Here is a 21,777-nt window from a genome sequence, read left to right on the forward strand (position 1 = left end):
GCAGGCCCAGGCCAGGTTTAAACTCGCCAGCCCTGGTGTATGTGGCCAGAGCCCTAACCATTGAGCGACGGGCACAGAGACTATTTTTCTATTTTTAGTAGAGACAGGCTCTCTTGCTCAGGCTGGACTTGAACTTTTATTTTTTTTTTTTGGCCGGGGCTGGGTTTGAACCCACCACCTTTGGCATATGGGGCCGGCGCCTTACTTCATTGAGCCACAGGCACTGCCCTGGACTTGAACTTCTAAACTCAAGGGATCCTCCTGCCTCAGCCTCCTGGAGTGCTAGGATTATAGCCAGCCATCCCTTCTCTATTTCAACACTTCTGTGCCCTGCCTTTATGAGTCAGTCCCAGCTCCTCACTGGTACTTGTGGCCTTCCAGAACCTGGGGAGTGCCCTGTCCAGCCCTACCTCCTGTTCCCATTCTCAAGTGGTGGCTGGTGGATGGCGGGTGGCAGACAGCCCTTCCAGGTCTCCATGCTCCATTTCTGTAGATCCTCCTCAACTCCTCTAACCTCTAGGCCAGGCCATACTAGACCAGGGGCTCCCCACAGGTCTGTGGGCACTGGGCCCAGCACAGGGGTCCTGCCTGTACCTTCTCCTGCCAACCACACACCCTCCACGTCCCTATCACAAGGACCACCAAGATGACCAACCCTGAAAGAACCATCTTAATCTCTACCCTGCTATATGCCTCAGATTCCACCATTCCTGGTGCATGGGGGCAGGGCACACGGGACACAGCTAGATACAAGTTTATTGTGGCAATGAGGTGAACAGTGGCCGGTGTGGCCAGCACCGATGTAGGATGGTGGTGGGGAGTAGGGGAAGGTGAGAAGGGTGGGGCAGGGCCCAGGGAACCCCAGGCTTGGGCCAGGAGTTGGGGCAACCATTGTCAGATCCCAGAAATAACTCCAGGCCCCTCAGGCCCGGGGAGCCAAGGCAGCAGTGGGTGGCAGGGGCTCACACGTGGGAGAAGGCGTGGCTCTTGCAAAGGGGTTTGTCCTTCTTGGAGTAGAAGGTCTTTCCTTCCAGGTTGATCTGACATATCTGGGGACAGTGAAGGCCCAGTCACGTGGGGTTGGGGACAGAAGGAGAGGCCCTTTCCCAACCTGTCATGTATCCCAGAGGCAGGGGTGGGGCTCTCACCGAGCAAACAAAGCATGTATCGTGCCAGCTGAAGCCCAGTGCCTCCAGGAAGCGGTCCCCGGCATCTATCTTGAAGTCACAGCCACGACATTTTGTGCCAAACATCTTCTCATAGTCTAGGAATGGAGGCAGAGAGGAAAGGGGCCTAAATTTGTACCCGTCCCAAGGCCCATCTCTACTCGCCCTCACAAGGCTGTGCCATACCTCGCTCGCAGTAGGGCGCCCCTTCCTCCATGTAGAAGGCCCTATTCCGAATGGGGGTCTTGCAGGCAGCGCAGGTGAAGCAATGCACATGCCAGGTCATCTTTAGGGCATGCATGATCTCCTGGGAGGAGGAGGCAATCACTCAGCAGCTTGGCCCCCTCCCCTGGAATGCTGGACACAGGAAGGCTGGTCCTGGGCCCTCTTCCTTCTCCTGGTTAATGATACAGGACTCCCACACCTGTCTCTTAAGCTGTAGTCTCCACCAGATGTCCACAGGCCTCTCAGATGTGCCATATCCAAACTCAGTCCAGATCTCCCCAACCCACCCTGCTCCTCCCCCAGCTGCACCCATCTCACTGATGGCAACTCCACCCTCCCATTTGTTGCAGCCAAATTCCCCCCTTTCCCTCACACTCCACATCACGTACAGCTGTACCTTCAAGACACATCCAGATTCAGGCCACCTCTCACAGCCTCCCTGATGTGAGCTGTTGAGCTCTAGCCATCTCTGGCGTGGTGACTGCACAAAACCAGCCTGTGTGCTGTGACCCCGGCAGCCACACTAGGTCTCTTCAACCCAAGCCAGACCATATCCCCTGTTCAAAACCCTGTAGTGCTTCCCATTTCTCTAAGTAAAAGGCAAGCAGGTGTGGCCTTCCCCAGGGGTCCTGCCTTGCTGGCCTCTTGCCCCAAATTGACATGCCATGTGTACTGTCTTGGGGCTTGACACTTGCTGTTCCCTAGGCCTGGATGGTTCTACCCAAGTATCTCAAGCCTCACCCCTCAACCTCCTTCAAGTTTCTGTTCAGATGTCACCTCCTATAGAAAACCCATTGTGACCACACCAGTCCACACTCCAGCCCACCTTCTCCACCCATGCTCCCAGTTCTTCTTACTCTGTAACACTTCTCTTCCTAGCCTGCCCCAGATGATCTACTCACTGTGTCTCTCCCCACTTCTCTCTGATAAAATGTAAAGTCCAGGAGGCATGAAACACCCAGTCTTATTAACTGATCTGCCCTAACAGTGCCTGGCCCTCAGTGGCAAGTTAACTCAGCTCACTGTGGGCAAGAGGTGGGTAGAGTGCTCCGTGGGCTGCCCTAGTCACCTCCAGAGTTCTTGGGCCAAGCAAAGCCAGCAATATTCAGATCTGGATAGGCAGAAGGCAGTGGGGTAGGGAGAGGTTTGAGAGAGGGGTCAGAGATCTGTGGTCCAGACCTTGCTTCTTAGTTGGGTGACTTGCTAACAGCTTTACCTTCTCTTGAGACTTGGTTCCATCCCTTGAGAACTGGGAACTTTAGAGAACCTTGAGACTGGCCCTCTGCTTGAAGTCCCACATCCAGTGCCTTCAAGGGCCAGGCGAGGACTGTGAGGGGGAGCACCTGTTCCGCCTCTAGGGTGGCACTGACCAGTTCACTCAGGAATGCCTACCTAGAAGGCTCAGGTTGAAATGGAAGTATTAACATGGAATCTGATTTTTAACTATTGGCCATTGATTTAAAAATTAAACAGTGTGGCCCTCACGAGACAAAAAGTATGGGTAACATGTAGCTCTCAGATGGCCCATTTCTGCCCTGCGCAGTGTCTGTATCACTTCATGCGTACCTTACAGCCATACTGGCCAGCAGTTAGTGCCACCTCCACTTTAGTGAGGCCCAGAGAGGGTGACTTGCCCCAGTTCAGTCAATTCATGACAGAAATGGGTTTAGTACCCATGTCTGATTGGTTCCAAAACTGCCTGTTTCCCACAGCCTGGTGTTGCCTTTTTTATTTTTTTTGTGGTTTTTGGCCGGGGCTGGGTTTGAACCTGCCACCTCTGGCATATGGGACTGGCGCCCTACTCCTTGAGCCACAGGCGCCGCCCGGTGTTGCCTTTTTTAAAGGAGCAAAGGGTCAAGGTGTTAAGAACTTGGGCTTTTAGCCAGGCGTTGTGGCGGGCGCCTGTAGTCCCAGCTACTCGGGAGGCTGAGGCAAGAGAATCGCTTAAGCCCAAGAGTTGGAGGTTGCTGTGAGCTGTGTGACGCCACGGCACTCTACCAAGGGCAATAAAGTGAAACTCTGTCTCTACAAAAAAAAAAACATCTAAAAAAAAAAAAAAGAACTTGGGCTTTGAGACCAGGCATGGTGGCTCACACCTATAATTCTAGCAATCTGGGAGAACAAGGCAGGAAGATGGCCTGAGCTCACAGGTTCAAGACCAGCCTGAGCCAGAGTGAGACCCTGTCTCTAAAAATACCAGGCATTGTGGTGGGCACCTATAGTCCCAGCTACTTGGGAGGGTGAGGCAAGAGAATGGCTTGAGCCCAAGAATCTGAGGTTGCTGTGAGCTGTGATGCCATAGCACTCTACCAACGGTAGCAAAGTAAGACTCTGCCTCAAAAAAAAAAAAAAAAAGGGCGGCACCCGTGGCTCAGTGAGTAGAGCGCTGGCCCCATATATCGAGGGTGGTGGGTTGGAACCCAGCCCCAGCCAAACTGCAACAACAAAAAAAAGAACTTGGGCTTTGAGTTGGGTGGAGAGGGGTTTGGCAGGCGTGTAGACTGCTGGCGTGGGGGCCAAGCTGGGAAGCAGGTTTGTTGGTTCTGTTGGTACTGGGAAGGACCCAGGGCTCCGATGTCAATTTCTCTTTTACGTGCTGTGGTTTCCTTAGTCCACCCACCTCAGACAGCCCTATTGTGCAAGCCGGTGGCTCCAGTGCCTTGTCTTCCACCTCCGGGAGGAAGCTTTCTGAGGCATATTGGACCTCACCAGCCCCCACCTCCAGATTCCTAACAGCCTCACCAACCTGTCGTCTCATCTCACACCCTTCCCAGGTGTCACCTCATGACACAAGCTATTCCCTCTCCTTGGATCCTTCTCCAGTGCTTCCTACACCTGTTTAACTTCCACTTAGAGGCCACTTTCAGCCACTTATTCAAGTGTTTACTGACCACCTTCTATACAGGGGTGGGTGCTTATGCAGAGGGCCAGCTCTCAACCCATGGGGCTCACACCTGGGAAGTGAGACAGGACAGAGGGCAGGGGCTGTGTGAGCACATTGTGGGGGACCTGGCCTGGGGGCCAGGGTGACAAGTGGGTATCAGGGAAGGTGTTCCTGAGGAAGTGATATTTGAGTCCCAGAAGAGAAGGAAATAAGGAAGGTGCTAAAGAGTGTCCCTGGCAGAGAGGACAGCGTCAGTGAAGGCCCTCCATGTGTCAGAGGGAATAGAGCTCATTAGCAAAAGGGAGAGACTTGTGAGCTGGAGCAAAAATGAGGGCTGGTCATAGGTGATGAGACTTGAGCACAGGACCTCTACACAAGACTGGGTCAGGTCCCCTCTGATATGTCCTCCTACCCAAACTTCTTTCTACCTGTCACAGCACTCCCATCCCCCCATCTTGCTGTCCCTGTGCCCTACCCTGAGCACAGGCATGGCAGAAATGGAGCCAGTGGCACAGACTATCTCCAAGGGACTGCTGTGTAGCAAAGCTCCCACTGCAGTAGCCGCCAGGGAGGGAGGTCAGATTCCTGCCTCCCTAGGGTCTGTCAGGCTCTGGAGTTCCTGCAAGAAGGAAGCTGCCCCCTCTAGAGCACTCACTACATATGCCCCAGGCCTTTCCTTTTATACCTTCTCACTTCTCCATATGTGAACTCCGTGAATTGAGAACAGGGCTATTTGTAGCAAGTACCCAGCCCCAAGGTGGTCATATGACAATAGTTCCAGCCAATGAGATAAAGATGGAAGCATGGGGGCAGCAGGGCCTGCCACCCAACGCTTACTCCAGCCATGAGCCAGCAGGCCCTGTAATCCTCATCTCATCTGTGGCAGGGGCTGATCCACAGGCCTGGTGTAGGGGGTGGGATGAGAGAACAAGTAGAATACAAGCAGAACAGTTGGCCAACAGTAGGGCCTTAATGATACCCATTCTCCTTTTCACGCCTAATGATGGAATCCCCACGTTCTGTTGGGCACATGGTTCCCCAAAATGAAGACCATATTTCCCAGTTTCCCTTGCAGCTCAGTGTGGTCATGTGACTGGGTTCTGACCCATGGGATGGAAGCAGATGACTGGGTGGCAGCATCCTCTAAAGACGGATGCCACGGGGTCCGGAACCCTTTTTCTCTTTACCCTCCTGCTGGCTGGAATGTGGACATTTCGCCTGAGGCCCAGGAGTCATCTTGGACTATGAATGGTAAGAAGGAGGAGATGACAGCCAAGCCACAAGATATAGGAGTCTCAGTCGACCATCCCAGTCCCAGACTGTCCATCCTTGGGCTTTTTTAGGTAAGGAGCCATTATTTTGAGTTTTTCACCACTTGAGGTCAAGTTAACCCTCACTGACATAGAACTATCACAGAGCTCTCTGGCCACATCTGGAAGCCCTGCCTCTAGATCCAGAAATAAGAAAGAAGGGGGAGGAATGGGAGGGCAGAGAGCCCAAAGTGGGAGTCAGGAGGGCCTGGGGCTGCTCCTGGCTCAGCCCCACGCTCTGTGCAGCCCCGGGCATTTTCTGCCCCTCTCTGAGCCTCAACCTCCATGCACGTACAATAGGAACCAAGCTCAGCTTGTCAACCTGATGATTCTGCCCTTTTCCCCCCAGGGTAAAGAACAATGGACAGCTCTGCCCTCAGCCTGTGATACTCTCTGAATCCCCTCCCCCAAAGTGAGCTCCTGGGGGTAGGGCCCACACCTGTTTTGTCCTTATGTTCCTAGTATGGGACACACCACCTGGTATGGTAATGAGTGGGTAGAGACAGACAGACCATTACTTTAGTTCTTTTTAGAGACAAGGTCTGGCTCTGTCTACCCAGGCTAGAGTGCAGTGGCACGATCATAGCCTACTGCAACCTCAAATTCCTGGGCTCAAGCAATTCTCCTATCTCAGCCTCCTGAGTAGCTGGGACTCTATAGGCATGTGCCACCATGCTTGGCTTTTTTTTTAGTTTTTGAAGAGTGGGATCTTATTATTTTGACCAGGCTTGAACTCCTGGCTGGCCTCAAAGAATCCTCCCACCCTGGCCTCCCAAGGGGCTGGAGTTACTGGTGTGAGTCTCCATACACAGCTTACTGCTAGCTCTTAACATGCACTGACCCACGTCCTAAGCCCAGTCCTGAGCGGCAGCAGGTTTCCCCCCAGGAAACCTGGTCAGGCTATGCTCTGTGTTTATCTTTCAGGGAAAAAACAGGAGTTTGAGTCATAAGTTTTTGAGTCTGAATTTATGGCTTTGCCACTCAATAGTTTTGTGAACTTAGCCCATCCAGTTATATCTTCCGGAGTCTCCACTTTCTTATGCATTAGGTGCAGCAGACACTATGAATTAGTCTCTCAAAAACCTTTCACAATTCCTTTCTTTTTTGCCTTCCTCTATTATTGAGGCTGGAGGGCTAAAATCTGAATTCTCCAGCTTCCCTCACAGTCCAGGTGGTCACATGATAACAGTTCCATCCAATGAGATAAAGATGGAAGCTGGTTCCCAGATTTTCTTCCAAAGTACGGAGGTAAAACCTCATTAAAAGAATGTCATTTGCCCCTTCTCTCTCCTTCCAGGAATAAGAACATAGGCCTGGGACTTGAGCAGCCATCTGGCAACGATGATACAAGGTTAGGGAAAAAAGTCTACATGCTCATGATTTTCAAGCACAAAGGTGGGAGAAGCCTTGGTCCTCAAAGGCATCCTGGTGTTACTGGTCCAGCCCTGGAATTTTTATGATTGAAATAACCCTCTCTGTTTAAATCTCTACCATGGGGGGCAGTGCCTGTGGCTCAGTGAGTAGGACGGGGGCCCCATATAACGAGGGTGGCAGGTTCAAACCCAGCCCCGGCCAAACTGCAACAAAAAAGTAGCCGGGCATTGTGGCGGGCGCCTGTAGTCCCAGCTACTTGGGAGGTGGAGGCAAGAGAATTGGCCAAGCCCAAGAGCTGGAGTTGCTGTGAGTTGTGATGCCACGGCACTCTACCAAGGGTGATAAGTGAGACTCTAAAAAAAATACAAAACGACCCCCCCTCCCCCAAATCTCTATCATGGGGTTTTCTGTTGTTGCAGCCAAATGCAATTCCAACTGCTCCAGCAGCCATCTCTTGGCTTGTTTACTTGTTTAGCGCTTCTCTCTTTTTATTTTTCAAGAGTGTTTTTTTCATTTTTTTTTTTTATCTTTTATTTTTTGAGACAGAGTCTCAAGCTGTTGCCCTGGGTAGAGTGCCGTGGCATCAAAGCTCACAGCAACCTCAAATCCCCCGAGCTCAAGCAATTCTCTTGCCTCTGCCTCCCAAGTAGCTGGGACTACAGGCGCCTGCCACAACGCCTGGCTATTTTTTGGTTGCAGTTGTCATTGTTGTTTGGTGGCCCGGGCTGGATTCGAACCCGTCAGCTCAGGTGTATGTGGCTGGCGCCTTAGCCGCTTGAGCCACAGGCACCGAGCCTTTTTTTTTTTTGAGACAGAGTCTCACTCTGATGCCCTGGCATCATAGCTCACAGCAACCTCAAACTCTTGGGCTCAAAAGATTCTCTTGCTTCAGCCTCCTGAGTAGATATGACTATAGGTGCCTGCCACAATGCCCGGCTAGTTTTTCTGTTTTTTGTAGAAATGGGGGTCTCACTCTTGCTCAGGCTGGTCTCAAACTCCTGATCTCAAGCAATTGACCTGCTTCAGCCTCAAAGAGTGCTAGGATTATAGGCGTGAGCCACTGTGGCCACTTCCCTTCTTAAGAGTAATGTCCTGGTTTTATTATAGGGAACTATTTAGCCCTCACTCTCAGTCTGTGGTTCAGACAGGGCCTTCTTACCCGCAGCTCCAGGACTGGGCATAAACTAGGACTGGCTAATCAGAGTCATGGAACTTGGTTCAGGGATGGTCACATGACCCAAGCCAGGTCCAGGAACCCTGGCACTGGGATGTTAAATCCATCACTTGGCACAGGGTGCTCTCTTTTAGTCTGTGGTACTAAGGGGAGCTTGTAATCCTGGAGACATTGCAGCACTATCTTTGCTCTGGTCCAGGGCAAAGTGTGCTGGGGTATGAAGCCACACAGATGATAGGTGAGGCAAGCGACAGAGTCCTGATGACATAAGCACCTGGATTCAGCTGGGCCTGAAGTTAATGTCTTGGGCTTTATAGTCATTTGAGCCAATATACATCTTGTTTTGATTGAGCTGTTTTGTTTTGTTTTGGTTTTTTTTTATTGTGTTTTTTTTTTTTTTGTAGAGACAGAGTTTCACTTTATTGCCCTTAGTAGAGTGCCGTGGCGTCACACAGCTCACAGCAACCTCCAACTCCTGGGCTTAGGCAATTCTCCTGCCTCAGCCTCCCGAGTAGCTGGGACTACAGATGCCCACCACAACGCCCGGCTATTTTTTTATTGCAGTTTGGCTGGGGCTGGGTTTGAACCCGCCACCCTCGGTATATGCGGCCGGGGCCCTGCTCACTGAGCCACAGGCGCCGCCCTTGGTTTGGTTTTTTTGGAGACAGAGTCTCACTATGTTGCCCTCGGTAGAGTGCCATGATGTCCCAGCTCACAGCAACCTCAAACTCTTTTTTTTTTAATATTAGCAACCTCAAACTCTTGGGCTTAAGTGATTCTCTTGCCTTAGCCTCCCAAGTAGCTGGGACTATAGGCACCTGCTACAACACCCAGCTATTTTTTTGTTGTAGTTATCATTGTTGTTTAGCTGGCCTGGGCCAGGTTCAAACACGCCAGCCTTGATGTATGTGGCCGGTGCCCTGCCCACTGAGCTACGAGTGCTGCCAATTAAGGCCTTTTGAATAGGACTTCGGCCACTTGTTAAGAGGACTTCAGCTAATATAAAGTGAGACCAGGCGGGTGGCGCCTGTGGCTCAAGGAGTAGGGCGCCGGTCCCATATGCCGGAGGTGGCGGGTTCAAACCCAGCCCCGGCCAAAAAAACCCACAAAAATAAATAAATAAATAAAGTGAGACCAATATAGCAGCCCATTTATCAGGCTGTTAAGGATGTGAAGGGCTCATGCAGGGTGAGCCCCTGGGCCCAGAAATTGCTCAACACTCCTCCAGGCTGACAGGTGTGGGATTCTCCTTCCCACCCTCCCACAAGCCCCACTCACGCCGGTGATCTTCTTCTTGCACTTGGCACAGCTGGGTGCATAGCGTACATCATAGCAGGGGGGACAGAAGATGGCACCCTTCTCCTCAAAGAAGCCTCCTTCTTCCAAGACCTTCCCGCACTGGTTACACACGAACTCCTCGGGGTGGTAAGCATGGCCCAGTGCCACCAGGTAGCGGCCCCTGAGGGGGAGGTGAGGGCAATCAGAGGGAATACTTGCAAATGTGGCTGGGCTCTTGGCTGGAGCCCAACGGGGTCTACCGACCACCTACGAGGAAGCCTTGGGTCAGAAAGTTCATTCTCCCCACTTTCCAAATAGATTGAAGACAGACTTGGGATGTGATTTGGTAAATGACAGCAAGAGAGATGAAGCTTGAAAAGAGACAGTTGTGTCACACTGTATTGCTTGACGACAGGAGAGGCAGTTTTAGAGTAGGGAGTATTGAGTGGAGGCTGACAACTTCAGCCTGAGGAGACAATGCTGAGGAACTGGCACCCCAGGGCAGGAGGTCCAGAGTGTCAAGGACACCAGGGCAGACCCTGTTGCCCACCGTGTCCTGCCTGCCAGTTCTACCCAGCCTGGGGAGGGACCTGCAGGTCTAAGACCAACTGGGGTATTTGCAGGACATCATTTGCAGAACTGCTGCCTAAAACCTGATGAGAGCACAGAGCAGACCAGGGCCAGGGCTGAGAACTAGGAAGGTTCTAGAATTTAGTAGGGTGATTCCAGAGCTGTGTATGACCCTGCTGAGTCCCAGGGAGCAGTGCATAGAGGGAGGGGCCTCTGGCTTGTCTGCTGTGAGAACAAAGAGAGATTGAATGGGCAGCAGGGGGAGACAGAAGGACTGTGGGAAGGGCCTTTCTTTGCCTGAGCAGCAAGGCCAGAGGTTCACAGGTGTAGCTTCAGTGTGTGATTGGCCCTTTCTGCCATTCTACAAGAGCAGATACTGCCAGTGGTTGATGTGGGTAGGGTGGGTAATTTGGGATCCAGGCCAGGTCCCTATCCCCACACTCCACCTGGGAACTGAATCCTTATTGTCCCCCCAGTGGCAGCTGAAGCAAGAGAAGTGGGCAGACAGGCCAGGCAAGGCCAAGGTAAGAAAGGAAGGGGCCACCCACCGGATGACCTTGTGACACTGATGGCACACGGGAGTCTTGCCATTGCTGCCGCTGCCCGCTCCTGTGCCCCCTCCAGCAGCTGCCTGCACAATGGAGGTGCGGTTCTGCAGAGGCGTGGGCGTGGCTGGCTGGCTGTGCTGGGTCAGCACCGTGCTTGTTTTGTCTGGGGCATAGCGCTCGGCAAAGGCAGGGTCCACAGCCCAGGGTGGGCGGCTGGTAGGGTTAGGGGTGGTAGGGCCTGCCAGGGCCAAGGAAAAGTGGCTTCAGGGGCTGGCCCAGGGACCCCAAAGGACAGGGGGTGGAGCCCAGAGCAGCTTTGAAGAGCCCACCACCCCCATACCCATAGAGATTGCCCACCCTACCACAAGCCCAAGCCCACCCTCTCTCACCAGGCCAGGGCTCCTGGGACGTAGCTGAGGCTGGGGCTGGGGCTTCGGTCCTGGGCACCTGGCTGCAAGATCTGCCATTCAAGCCCTTGCATGGCTGAGGCTCCTGACATGGCCCTTCCCCCCAACCTGGGTCTGGTTGGCCCCACAGGAGATGCCTGGGTGCAGGAGAGCTGCTGGCTAGGAAGGGGAGGGCAGCTTCTCCTAGCCATGTCCAGCTAGCTGGAATGTTATTTGGAGCTGGGAGGTGAAGCAGGATTCCCACTTCTGGGACAGCTCTTGGGGCTCCCCTCATGCCAGAGAGCTGGCTTTGATGGCAGGGCAGGGCCCCTTTTGCCAATATATCCTCCCACGGAGACCCAGAATGGCAGGTCCCACACTGAGCCTGACCCATCAAACACCATACACCCAAAATGCAAACCAGGCCCACCAAGAGAGAAGACAGAGGCAGAGCAGGCAGGCTGAAGATGTTTATTTCCATGCCTGAGGCAGCACAGACCTGGCAGACAGCAGGACCACAGGGCAGAGAGGGGAGCCAGTGGCAGACAAAGCTAGGCCCTGGCCAGGCAGGCTGCCAGGGCCAGGCCAGCAGGAGGCTTAGGCCAGGGGCAGCGGAGGGGTGGTGAGGTAGGCAGAAGCTGGAGGCACCAAAGGGGGTGCCCTGGGCAGGAGGAATAGAAAGAGGGAGGCAGAGAAAGCAGCTGGCCGGAGAGGGCCAGGCTACGATTGCACGTTGAGCACGTGGGCAGAGCGCTGGTGGTGCCAGTCCCGGAGGCGTGTGTAGCGTGGGCTCTGCAGCTCCAGGACATACTTTTCCCTGAGGGGCAGAGAGAGGGAGGAGGAAGTAGAGAGAAGGAGAGATAGAAGAGAGAACAGAAGGAAGGAAGGAGAATGGAGCCCCAGGAGCAGACACTGGGGGGGTGGCTGGAATGGAAGAGGCAGGAGGTGGGAGAGAGGGGCTGGTGCCTGTCCTTTTACCTCGATTTCTTCAGGTTCTCCTCATCCGGGTCTTGCACTGAGAGGACAGAGTCAGTTATTGCCAAAGAGAAACAGAGGGTCAGGGCTAATGTTTGGGCTGGGGCCAGGAGAGTCCACCCTGCCCTGGGCCAGCACTTACTGAACTCGGTGCCAGTAAGGTGAGCAAGGATGCGGAAGGAGCGAGACTGTCCTGTACCTGGCCTTGGCCGCCAGTCCTCTGTGTTCTCCATCAGCCGTTGCTTGCTAGGATCTGGGACCAGTGGACGGAGAGGCTGTCTGTGGGGAGGGTGTGCTCAGAACTTGGTGCTAGAGAGGCCAGGGGGGGCAGCCCCTCCCAGGATCTGGTGCAGGGGGTTATGGTGAAGGGAGGGAGTGGGGAAGGGTAAGGCCAGGGCCCACAAAGTGGCTGGGTGGGAGGACAGGAGGGCAGTCAAAGTGGAGAAGAGGGCAGCCAGGGTGGGGGAAGAGCTGCCCAAAGTGCCAAAAGGAAGGAAGAGAGAGACAGGCAGAGGGGCTCACTGACTTGTCAGGGGTCTGCACCTGTGAAGGAAATAGACAGATGGACAGATAAAAGGACAAAGGGAAGGAAGAAAGATGGAGAGGGGTCAGAGCAGCCCTGTAAGGCAGCACTGACGGTCACAAGTTCCACACCCCAACCTTGGGCCACCAGCGGAGGCGCTGTCTCAATTCAGAGCCCCCCACCCCAGGGCGGTGCCCGGCAGGAGCCACACCCTGAGGAGAGGCCCTGCGACTGCGGCCCCCGCCCGGGCCACCAGGAGTCGTCGCCGCACGGTTCCCCAGGGCAGGACGCAGCGCGCTGAGCAGCAGCAGACAGCGGGTGAGGGGCTGGCCTGGGGTCGTGTGGGCGGGTGGAGCCGACGTACCCATTCTGCTGCGGGGCGCTGTCAGCGGGCAGGGGTGCCCCAAAGGGCCGGGCCGTCTTGTTGAGGGAGGCAGTGGGTGCAAAGGTGTACCGCGGAGGGTCCGCGGCAGGGGCCAGGGCCTGGGCAGAGACAGAGCCAGGCAGGGCGGGTAGGGTGGGGGCTTGGGTGGGAGCTGGGCACCCCCCAGAGGACAGGGCGGCTCCAGTCCGCCCCCACACATCTGGCTAGAGGTGATGGGGAGAGGGAGACTCAGGTTTGAAGGGGCCCATTTGGAAGTAATGTTCTCAGCCCAGTAGGGCTGCAGGGCTGAGGACTGAGGGCGGGTGGGCGCACAGCACAGGCAGGCTGGAGGGAGGCAGGCGGGAGGATAGACAGGCAGACATGCATGGTACCCGTACCGTGCGGCAGCCCCCAACTCAACTCCATGTTCCCTGGACCCTCCCCAGCTCCAGCCCCCAGCCTCTCCCCTCTATTTGCAGCCAGGGAAGGCAAGTCAGCCTCAGCCTCCAAGCCCACCCTGCCCGCTGCCCCGATGTCCCAGCCTGCTGCGTACCTTCTGCGGTTTGCTCTGAACTGGCTGAGCCCTAGGGAAGAAGCAAAAGCTTGATGGCAGGCCTGGCCTGAGAGGGGATCCCCACACACCAGGCAGCAACCACACACCTGCTGAGACCCAGGCTGAGGCACTCCCCACAGGCACGGATTTTGTTCTGGGCTTCAATGTGTGTGAGGCTGCCTGCGTTCTCACCATCTATGCTCAGCACCCAGTCGCCCACCGCCACACCAGCCTGTGCAGCTTTGCCTCCAGGAGTGAGCTATGGAGAGATGAAGAGCAAGGAAGGCCCAGAACTAAGCAGACCAAACTGAGGCCAAGCGTAGCCAAGGGTAGCTGTCCTACCCTAAGCTGTTCCACTTCCACAACTGAGAGCCCTGTTCATTCAAGGTGTTTCTAGGCAGCTGCTAGATACCTGAGCCTCAAAATTACCCCAATCATACTGCTTTTTATATACTCACCTCCACGAGCCTCCCCCACCATCCAGAAATTGTTATGACATCAACAAATAGGAACCCAGGCTAAACCCCAAGCTTCTCAGCTAAGACCACAGCCTTTTGAGGCTTCTGCTGGCCTCATACTTAGGCCATCCATCTACCAAATATGCCCTCTGGCCTGTGCAAATAGCTGTGTCCTCCTGACGCTGCTGGGTGCTCTCACCACCCTGTCCTTGGACCACCTGTAGGGATTGGCCAGGACCCTTTACCAGCCAGAAATAGGTCATGTCATCTCCAGGTTCCCTGTGAACAATGCCTGAATGGGGGCTAAGGTGTCAGCTGGGGCTTCACAGGTTGTAAATGGTGTCACCCTAGGCCCTCAATTGCAACATAACCACACCCCCCACCACGGCCCCATCCTCCAGGCTCTGAATTGGGAATTTTTGGTTCTGTGGGAAATGAAGGGAAATAATAGGCTGGGAGGAATGGTCACCACCAGCATTAGTCGAGACCAACAGGGATGACTTCTGTGGAGACAGTGGACCTTGGCAAAAGAGAAAGAGGTGTGCTGCCTAGGGAGTAGATAGTCAATTCATGATGGCTTTGAATGCCAGGGGAAGGGACCAAGACTTGGCCTTGAGAATGGAGGGGCCATTCACAGTTTTAAAGCTCTTGATAGAGGTGACTCTAACAAACTCCACTGGGCCCTTCAGGTCCTTTAGCCTATCTCTATCAAAACAGGCAGAAGTGGCTGTCTATGGGTCTGAGCCCAGGGAACTACCCAGCCATCTAGCAAGGCGCCTGGCATTACATTGAGCAGGCTTCTGCCCAAGAGGCTCCTCAGGTAGGCCAGTATACAGACTGAGCAAAGGCAGGGAGAGGGGAGGTGAGAGGTACCAGAGAGATGTCAGAGGGCACACCACTGGGACAAGAAGGGAAGCCGACTTTGATGACTATTTCACGCTTGCATGGGAGGTTGGAAGTGTAAGAGAGCCCCCTTTCACTCACTAAACACTAATATTTATTAGTATATCGAGAATGACAGCTTATATTTAGTGAGTACTTAGTACTGCCACTGAATCCTCCAACAACCCTGAGTAGTAGTCCTGGGATTATACTCATTTTACACTTGGGAAAACACACAGAGAGGTTTAGCAACTTACCTCAAGTTACCCAGACATTAAGAGGCAGAGGCAGGATTTGACCCTGACCCTGAGGCTCCACCCCTCTTCACTGCTGCAGCTGAGCATGAGGCCCCAAGTGAGGAGTCAGCCCCAACTGGAAAGACTCCCTGATCCCCTGGCTGGGTTTGGGGCCTGGATTTCCTATTTTACCTTAAGTTCAATCCAGCCCCTTCTAATGGGCATGAGGAAGTGACACCCTCAAGGGGAAGTAACTTACTCAAGGCCACCGTGAGTCAGTAGAAGGGAAACCTGGTCCAGCCACTCCTTACCCACAAGGGCTGGCTCCTGGTAGGTATGGGCTGAGCCTGAGGTGGGGGTCTTGGGGTGGACAGGAGCAGCTGACTCTTAGAAGGGGTGGGAGAGACTACTTTCTTCCTTGGAGAGAGGAGAGCAGGAAGCAGTCAGGGTGAGGGGAGTGGTCACAGCAGTGGAGAATAAAGCAGGAGTCTTGAGGTCTGGGGAGGTGGCTGGAGAGAGAAGCAGGAAGGTGGGCAGGCCAGGGGCAGGGTGAGACCAAAAGGCCCAAGGAGAGGAAAAGCCATGGGGCTGGACACTGCACGGGGTGGGGGTGAGTCAGCCTGAGCAGCCCAACCCCCCAGGCCCAGACATTACCTCATCTCTCAGGCCCAGGCCCATAGCCAGTCCCATCCCTTCCCTCCTCCCTTCCTCCTTCCCTTCCAGGGCAGGGGAGGGGGAGAGGGCCAGCCTAGCTCTGAAAAGACCACTCCACCCAGACCTAGGTCCAATTGTAGGGCTGGCTCATATGGTGGCTCCACTCACATGCTGGGGCTGTTAACATGGGAGCCTGGGCCCAGAGTGCCCCCAACAGGCCACATCTGAAAGTCATTCTAATCAATGAAGAAACGGAGTAGCCAAGGCCTATGGCTCCCCACCTACACTGGCCAGCACCTGCCCAGGGCAGGGGATGTAAGATAGGTTTTCAGGGTTGACAAGGCTTGAGGATTGTGTAGGGGGCTGGGGATGTGGTGGTGGTAGAGAGAACACTGCCCTTACTATCCTGCTGGTAGGACAGGTTCCAGAAGAACCCCACAGAAAGATCCCCGAGAAGAACAGTGCCTGCCTGCCTGAGCCTCTGAGCCCAATACCCACAGACAGACTGCCTTGAGGCCCCTCTTAGGCTGGGCAGTGCCTGGACAATACTCCAGCCCACTTCAGGCTGGGCTTGCTCTGGGCTTCCTGCCAACAGCTGCCTGTCCACTGGGTGCCTGGGTGGGTCTCTGTAGGTAGGCAGATGTAGAGGCAGGAAGTCCCCACCCCCAGCTGATCCCCAGGCCACAGTCAGAGATAACAGCCCCAGGGATGGGCTCACTCACTCTGGGTAGGCAGTTTGCTCTGTGTCCCACAAATGGACCCTACAGCTGGAGTTGCAGTCTGGTGACCAGCTGAGGGGCCCACTGATGGGTATAGGGGACCAGACCTAGGCCAGTCCTTTTAGGCTAGCCACTGTTGACCATCCCAGCATGGGGCTGCATTCTTGGGCTTATAAGGCAATCCCCCTGGTAAAGGGAGGGGCCAGCCCCCAGGCCCGCCCCCACCAGGGCAGGCTTTTAGGAGCTGAAGTCAGGGCCCTAGCACTGAGCCCTCTCCCAACTTCTGCTTGGGGCCAACAGCCACCATTTCTGGAACGTGGGTGAGGATGCAGGTCCTCACATAAGGCTGGGGAGAGACCTCCTTCTCCTACCCACAAAAAGTGCAGGCCACCCTGTACCTCAAATCAAATCCCACTGAATGAGTCCCTCCACCTTTCTATATCTCCAAGTTCCCTCACCTGGATAAACAAGATGAAGATTGCTATTCCTGGAGTGCTCTGCCTGGAGCCTGGAGCCTGGAGACTGGCTCCAAGCATTGCTCTCTCAAGCTTAGACATTTCCTGGAGAGCATGGATTCCCATCATGCAGAATGCTCACTGGCCCTCCCACTTGGCCCTCAGAGGTGGCCACAGGAGCTTGGTGGAATGGCATAGGTACAATGCAGTGCTAGAGAAGCTTGAGGGCTCCTCTCCCAATATCCACATAGTCCTTGCAGCAGGTACCCACCACATCTCTGGGCTTGGACAGCTCTGACTTGCTCATGTTCAGACTCCTGCCATCACCCACTGGACATGTCAACAGGATGGCCTATGAGAGAGCCCCTCCCCCCATCTGGGCTCACCCGAGATATGGAGAGGGGCACATTGAAGTCCTTGCCCCCTTGCAGCCGGAAGCCCCAAGGTGCTGGCCCCTCCAGCACTACCTTGAAGGAATCCATGGTGCCAGTTCCTGAGGAGAGATGAGAAGGTGAACAGCAGGGATGGTGGGGATGCAAGCCCAGCACTGGACCCTAGCCCTGGACAGGTGCCAAGCAGGCACTAGTAAATGCGGAGCACACCCAAGACACAAGTAAGCAGGCATGTTGTCAGCCTTGGCTGGGCTTCGGGCTGCCAGACCTTACTTTGGAAAGACAGGAGCAAGCTCCCTCCTCCAGGGACTGGGGCGGTTTGGGGTGCCCGCCTCCAGGCTTGGGTCTGTTCTCATCCAGCCCCACGGGACTAATTTCGCGCGGCCTTTCCCCAAGCCAGCTTGGAGCTTTGGGCGGCGGGGTGAGTCAGGGGCCGGCTCTCCTCTCCCCCGCCCCCAGGTCCCCGCAGGCAGGCCGCGGCTGGAGCCTGCTCGGACTATATAAGGCTTGTAAGCTGACACTGTGCGGAGAGCCAGCGTAGGGAGCACACGGGGGCTAGAGACGCGAGGGGGAGGGGCGGAGAGGGGTGGGAAGGGAGGCGGCTGGAGTGGTCCTAGCCATTCCAGGACGAGTTTAGGTTGCTGGGAGCCACGCCGGGACCCCAGGGTGCTGAAGGAGGAGGAGGTGGGAGTGGGGTGAGACCCCTGAGATCAGTGGGGCCGGTACCCCAAAGCATGACCAGGAAGAGGCTCCATCCTGAAGCCCAGTGGGGGTGGTGCATCCCACACAGGACCAATCCACATCGATGTGACTCAGTTTCCCTCTCGTCCTCCGCCCGGGCCCCATGCATTGGCCGGTCCCGGCCCCAGGAAGCGGCGCAGGCGCCAATCGGCCCCGCGGCGGCCGGCTTCGCGGCAGGAAGGCGGGGGCGGAGGCAGGGGCAGGGGCCCGGGCCTGGGCTTGGGCCCGCGGGAGGAAACACAGCACTGGCCACGAACCCCAATACCCTTTGTGGTCCTCAGCGGGCCCCGGGCCCCCGCCTGGCCCAGCCCAAGATGCCCCGTATGTGGTCAGTACCTGCTCGGCCCCGCCGGGGCGCTGCTCAGCCGCAAACTCTTAGGAGCGGAGCTAGGATCTGCCTCTCGTGTTCTGACCCCGCCCCGCGGCCACCGTCCCCTTTGAGCCCATGGAAAGGGGGCGGGGGAAGAGGCCACGCCTATGCTATGACCACGCCCACTAGGACCTCTCAGGGGGTGGGAAGCCCCACCCAATTTTTCTGCCCCCATGTCAGAAGTCACATCTCCTTGGGAGCTGGAGGTTGCTGTCTGCTTGGTCCCCTGAAGCCGGGAGGCCCCGGGCCACGCCTAAGTTGCGGACTCCCTGCCGGCGAGGCGCTGCCTCGTTCAGTCTCCTGCGCGTCCCTCTGGCGGAGTGAAAGGAAAGAGGCCTTTAAAACCTCGTTCTCTCTGAACCTTAGTTTCCTCCTTGGAAAAATGGGACAATAATACCCGCCTCGCAGGGCAGCAGCCAGAGTCGGTTTTGTAGTTACAGCAATTGGCGGCTTCAGAATTTCTAAATCGAGGGGATTGGAGGGAGGACAAGTCGAGGTAGGGAAAGTTGAGGGGAGACAGAGCTTAAAGCTAGATTTACTGCCATGCATGGCGGTCCCCGCCTGTAATCTCAGCTACTTGGGAGGCAGAGGCGGGAGGATCTCCTGAGCACCTGGAATTCTGGAATTGGAGACCAGCTTGGGCATCTTAAGGAGTCCCCTGTATTAAAAAAAAAAAAGGAGGAAGGGAACTGGAGACGGTCCTTAACTCTGCCCTGAGCCTCACTTCCATCTCCTAACTCCTGGCAATCAGCAGCCCCCAGCCCTGTGACGCCCCTCCCCCACCTACTTAGCACCCACTATACAGCATAGGAGACGGTAGTGTCCTGTTACATCCCACTCCAGAGCAGGCTGCATCTCTGGTGAGGGTGTCCTGAGTCCTCACTTTGCCCCCAGCACTCAGCCTAGGCAGCTACAGCAGGCAGTGAGGAAAACGGAGCATCTGTGAGTGTTGGGGTGAAGGAACAGGCATCCACCCTCCTTTTGATTGCTGGTCCTGTCTTCTCAGCTTCTTCAAGAACACAGGTGCTGTCCCCTCCCCCTTGCCATCATCACATCCTCCCTCTTCTGCATCAGTCCTCTCACAAACTGCTGGAAGAGTTCTCACTGTTAAGGACGTCCTCCCTTGATCCTGTGTCCCTCTCTAGCTGCTCCCCTTTCTTTTCTTTCTTTCTTTCTTTCTTTTTTTTTTTTTTGAGACAGAGTCTCACTTTGTCGCCCTCAATAGACTGTAGTGGCGATACTGTGCTTGAAGTAGTAGGTGCACCAAAATGTCCCGTGGATCCAGCGCGGGTTTTGACCGCCACATTACCATTTTTTCGCCCGAAGGTCGGCTCTACCAAGTAGAATATGCTTTTAAAGCTATTAACCAAGGTGGCCTTACATCAGTAGCTGTCAGAGGGAAAGATTGTGCAGTAATTGTCACACAGAAGAAAGTACCTGATAAATTATTGGATTCCAGCACAGTGACTCACTTATTCAAGATAACTGAAAACATTGGCTGTGTGATGACAGGAATGACAGCTGACAGCAGATCCCAGGTACAGAGGGCTCGCTATGAGGCAGCTAATTGGAAATACAAGTATGGCTATGAGATTCCCGTGGACATGCTGTGTAAAAGAATTGCTGACATTTCTCAGGTCTACACACAGAATGCTGAAATGAGGCCTCTTGGTTGTTGTATGATTTTAATTGGTATAGATGAAGAACAAGGCCCTCAGGTGTACAAGTGTGATCCTGCGGGTTACTACTGTGGGTTTAAAGCCACTGCAGCAGGAGTTAAACAAACTGAGTCAACCAGCTTCCTTGAAAAAAAAGTGAAAAAGAAATTTGATTGGACATTTGAACAGACAGTGGAAACTGCTATTACATGCCTGTCTACTGTTCTGTCAATTGATTTCAAACCTTCAGAAATAGAAGTTGGAGTAGTTACAGTTGAAAATCCTAAATTCAGGATTCTTACAGAAGCAGAGATTGATGCTCACCTTGTTGCTCTAGCAGAGAGAGATTAAGCATTGTTAGTTTACCAAATCTGTGATGCCACCTGTCTACGTGTTTGGAACCAACAGACCAACATTGTGGAGGCCCTTGGACTGAGAAAGGAACCTCTCCCAATCCTCCTCCTGCTAGGAAGTGGTTAGGGGTCACTATCACTTGCTGGATAAATAAAAGCAATCCTTTTGGAAAAAAAAAAAAAAAAAAAAAAAATAGACTGTAGTGGCGTCACAGCTCACAGCAACTTCCAGCTCTTGGGCTAGGGTGATTCTCTTGTCTCAGCCTCCCAAGTACCTGGGAGTACAGGCACCCGCCACAACACCCGGCTATTTTTGTTGCAGTTGCCACTGCTGTTTTAGCTGGTCGGGGGCCCCGCCACCTTCGGTATATGGGGCCCGTGCCTACCCACTGAGCCACAGGCACACCCTTCTTTTCTTTCCTTTCCTTTTCTTTCTTTCGAGATAGAGTCTCACTTTGTCACCCTTGGTAAGTACCGTGGGGTCATAGCTCACAACAACCTCAAACTCCTGGACTTAAGCGATTCTCTTGCCTCAGCCTCCCAAATAGCTGGGACTACAGGCACCTGGTACAACGCCCGGCTATTTTTAGAGATGAGGTTTTGCTCTGGCTCAGGCTGGTCTTGAACCTGTGAGCTCAGGCAATCCACCTGCCTTGACCTCCCAAGTGCTGGGATTATAGGTGTGAGCCACTGCTCCCGGCTCTGCTGCCCTTTCATTCTACATCCTTGAGAGCAATATTCTACTCTAAGGAGTTCTCTGTTTATCCCCCTGTCTCCACTTGCTTTTCTCTGGTTCTCTCCACTTGTTCCTACCTTTAGGTCTCCCTTCTCAAGGTTTCCAGTGACCTCCAGATCATCAAATTAGTGGTGGCTCTCAGCTTTCCTTCTACCCTGCCTAGGGGCAGCACTGGTCCAAGTTCATCACTCCCTCTTCCTAAACATCCCTTTCCCCTGGCTCACAGCGTCCTCTTAAGTGGCCTCTCCTTTGCCACCCCCCTCTGGAAGTTCCCCCTTTGCCTCCTGCCTTGGCCATCTGACCTCTCCTCTCTCTGCTTACTCCCTGAGACCCCATGCTGTTAGTGTGGTCACACTAACATCTTATGCCAGGGACTCCCAAGCTATATGGCCAGCCCTGATCTCTCCCCAAGAACCGCAGACTCCAATACCTAATGGCCTATCTAGAAGTCTACTATTCATAGAGATCTCAAATCCATCATGCCCCAATTCAAATGTGTGATTTTCCCACCTCCCCAACTTCTTCCTCACCTCAGCAAATGCCATCACCGCTCATCCAACTGGTTTAGCAGAAGATATGAAGTTATCCTTCCTTTCTTTTCCCTCTGTCATCCCCCAGATTCTGCAAGTTCCACCTTCAAGAGGTTTTGTAACCTAATCCCTGCTGCCACCATTATCCCAGCCACTGTCATCTTGTGCCTGGGCCCCTGTGCTAGTCTCCTCACAATGCTCCCTGCTTTCATCCTCCTGCCCAGTTTCTCCATGCAGCAGCCAAAGTAGTATTTTTTTTTTTT

The 21,777-nt window shown here is 54.4% G+C and overlaps 2 protein-coding genes across 8 annotated transcripts; one reads left to right on the top strand and one right to left on the bottom strand.

The window, feature by feature from the left end:
• Positions 1-738: 738 nt before the first annotated feature.
• Positions 739-18,328, bottom strand: PDLIM7 (PDZ and LIM domain 7). Of its 7 annotated transcripts, none has more exons than XM_053566831.1 (13): positions 18,204-18,328; positions 17,121-17,227; positions 13,438-13,589; positions 13,331-13,361; positions 12,417-12,433; positions 12,033-12,169; positions 11,894-11,930; positions 10,919-10,980; positions 10,530-10,767; positions 9,412-9,592; positions 1,353-1,473; positions 1,149-1,264; positions 739-1,049 (listed from the first exon to the last, which is right to left on the bottom strand). In XM_053566831.1, exons 2-13 carry the CDS (start codon positions 17,214-17,216, stop codon positions 963-965), a joined length of 1,275 nt encoding a protein of 424 aa, XP_053422806.1. In that variant the 5' UTR covers positions 17,217-17,227; positions 18,204-18,328; the 3' UTR covers positions 739-962. The 7 variants fall into 7 exon arrangements, with proteins under 7 accessions (XP_053422806.1, XP_053422805.1, XP_053422804.1 ...); XM_053566830.1 differs by having other exon boundaries at positions 10,919-11,073; XM_053566829.1 differs by lacking the exon at positions 12,417-12,433 and adding an exon at positions 12,778-12,896.
• Positions 18,329-19,479: 1,151 nt separating this feature from the next.
• LOC128568874 (proteasome subunit alpha type-6) lies at positions 19,480-20,441 on the top strand. Its single transcript, XM_053566835.1, has one exon. It carries the CDS (start codon positions 19,506-19,508, stop codon positions 20,244-20,246), a length of 741 nt encoding a protein of 246 aa, XP_053422810.1. The 5' UTR covers positions 19,480-19,505; the 3' UTR covers positions 20,247-20,441.
• The last annotated feature ends 1,336 nt before the right edge of the window (positions 20,442-21,777 follow it).

This window comes from Nycticebus coucang, chromosome 17 (assembly GCF_027406575.1).
Source record: "Nycticebus coucang isolate mNycCou1 chromosome 17, mNycCou1.pri, whole genome shotgun sequence".
Lineage (NCBI taxonomy): Eukaryota > Metazoa > Chordata > Mammalia > Primates > Lorisidae > Nycticebus > Nycticebus coucang.

Coding starts and splice junctions, on each gene's coding strand:
- PDLIM7 (XM_053566827.1), bottom strand. CDS start 17,216: ATGGATTCCTTCAAGGTAGTGCTGGAGGGGCCAGCACCTTGGGGCTTC. Junction 13,362..13,437: donor CTCAGCCTGGGTCTCAGCAG/GTGTGTGGTTGC, acceptor CTTCTTCCCTAG/GGCTCAGCCAGTTCAGAGCA. Junction 11,074..11,893: donor GAGAACCTGAAGAAATCGAG/GTAAAAGGACAG, acceptor TCCTGCACCCAG/GCATCTCCTGTGGGGCCAAC.
- LOC128568874 (XM_053566835.1), top strand. CDS start 19,506: ATGTCCCGTGGATCCAGCGCGGGTTTTGACCGCCACATTACCATTTTT.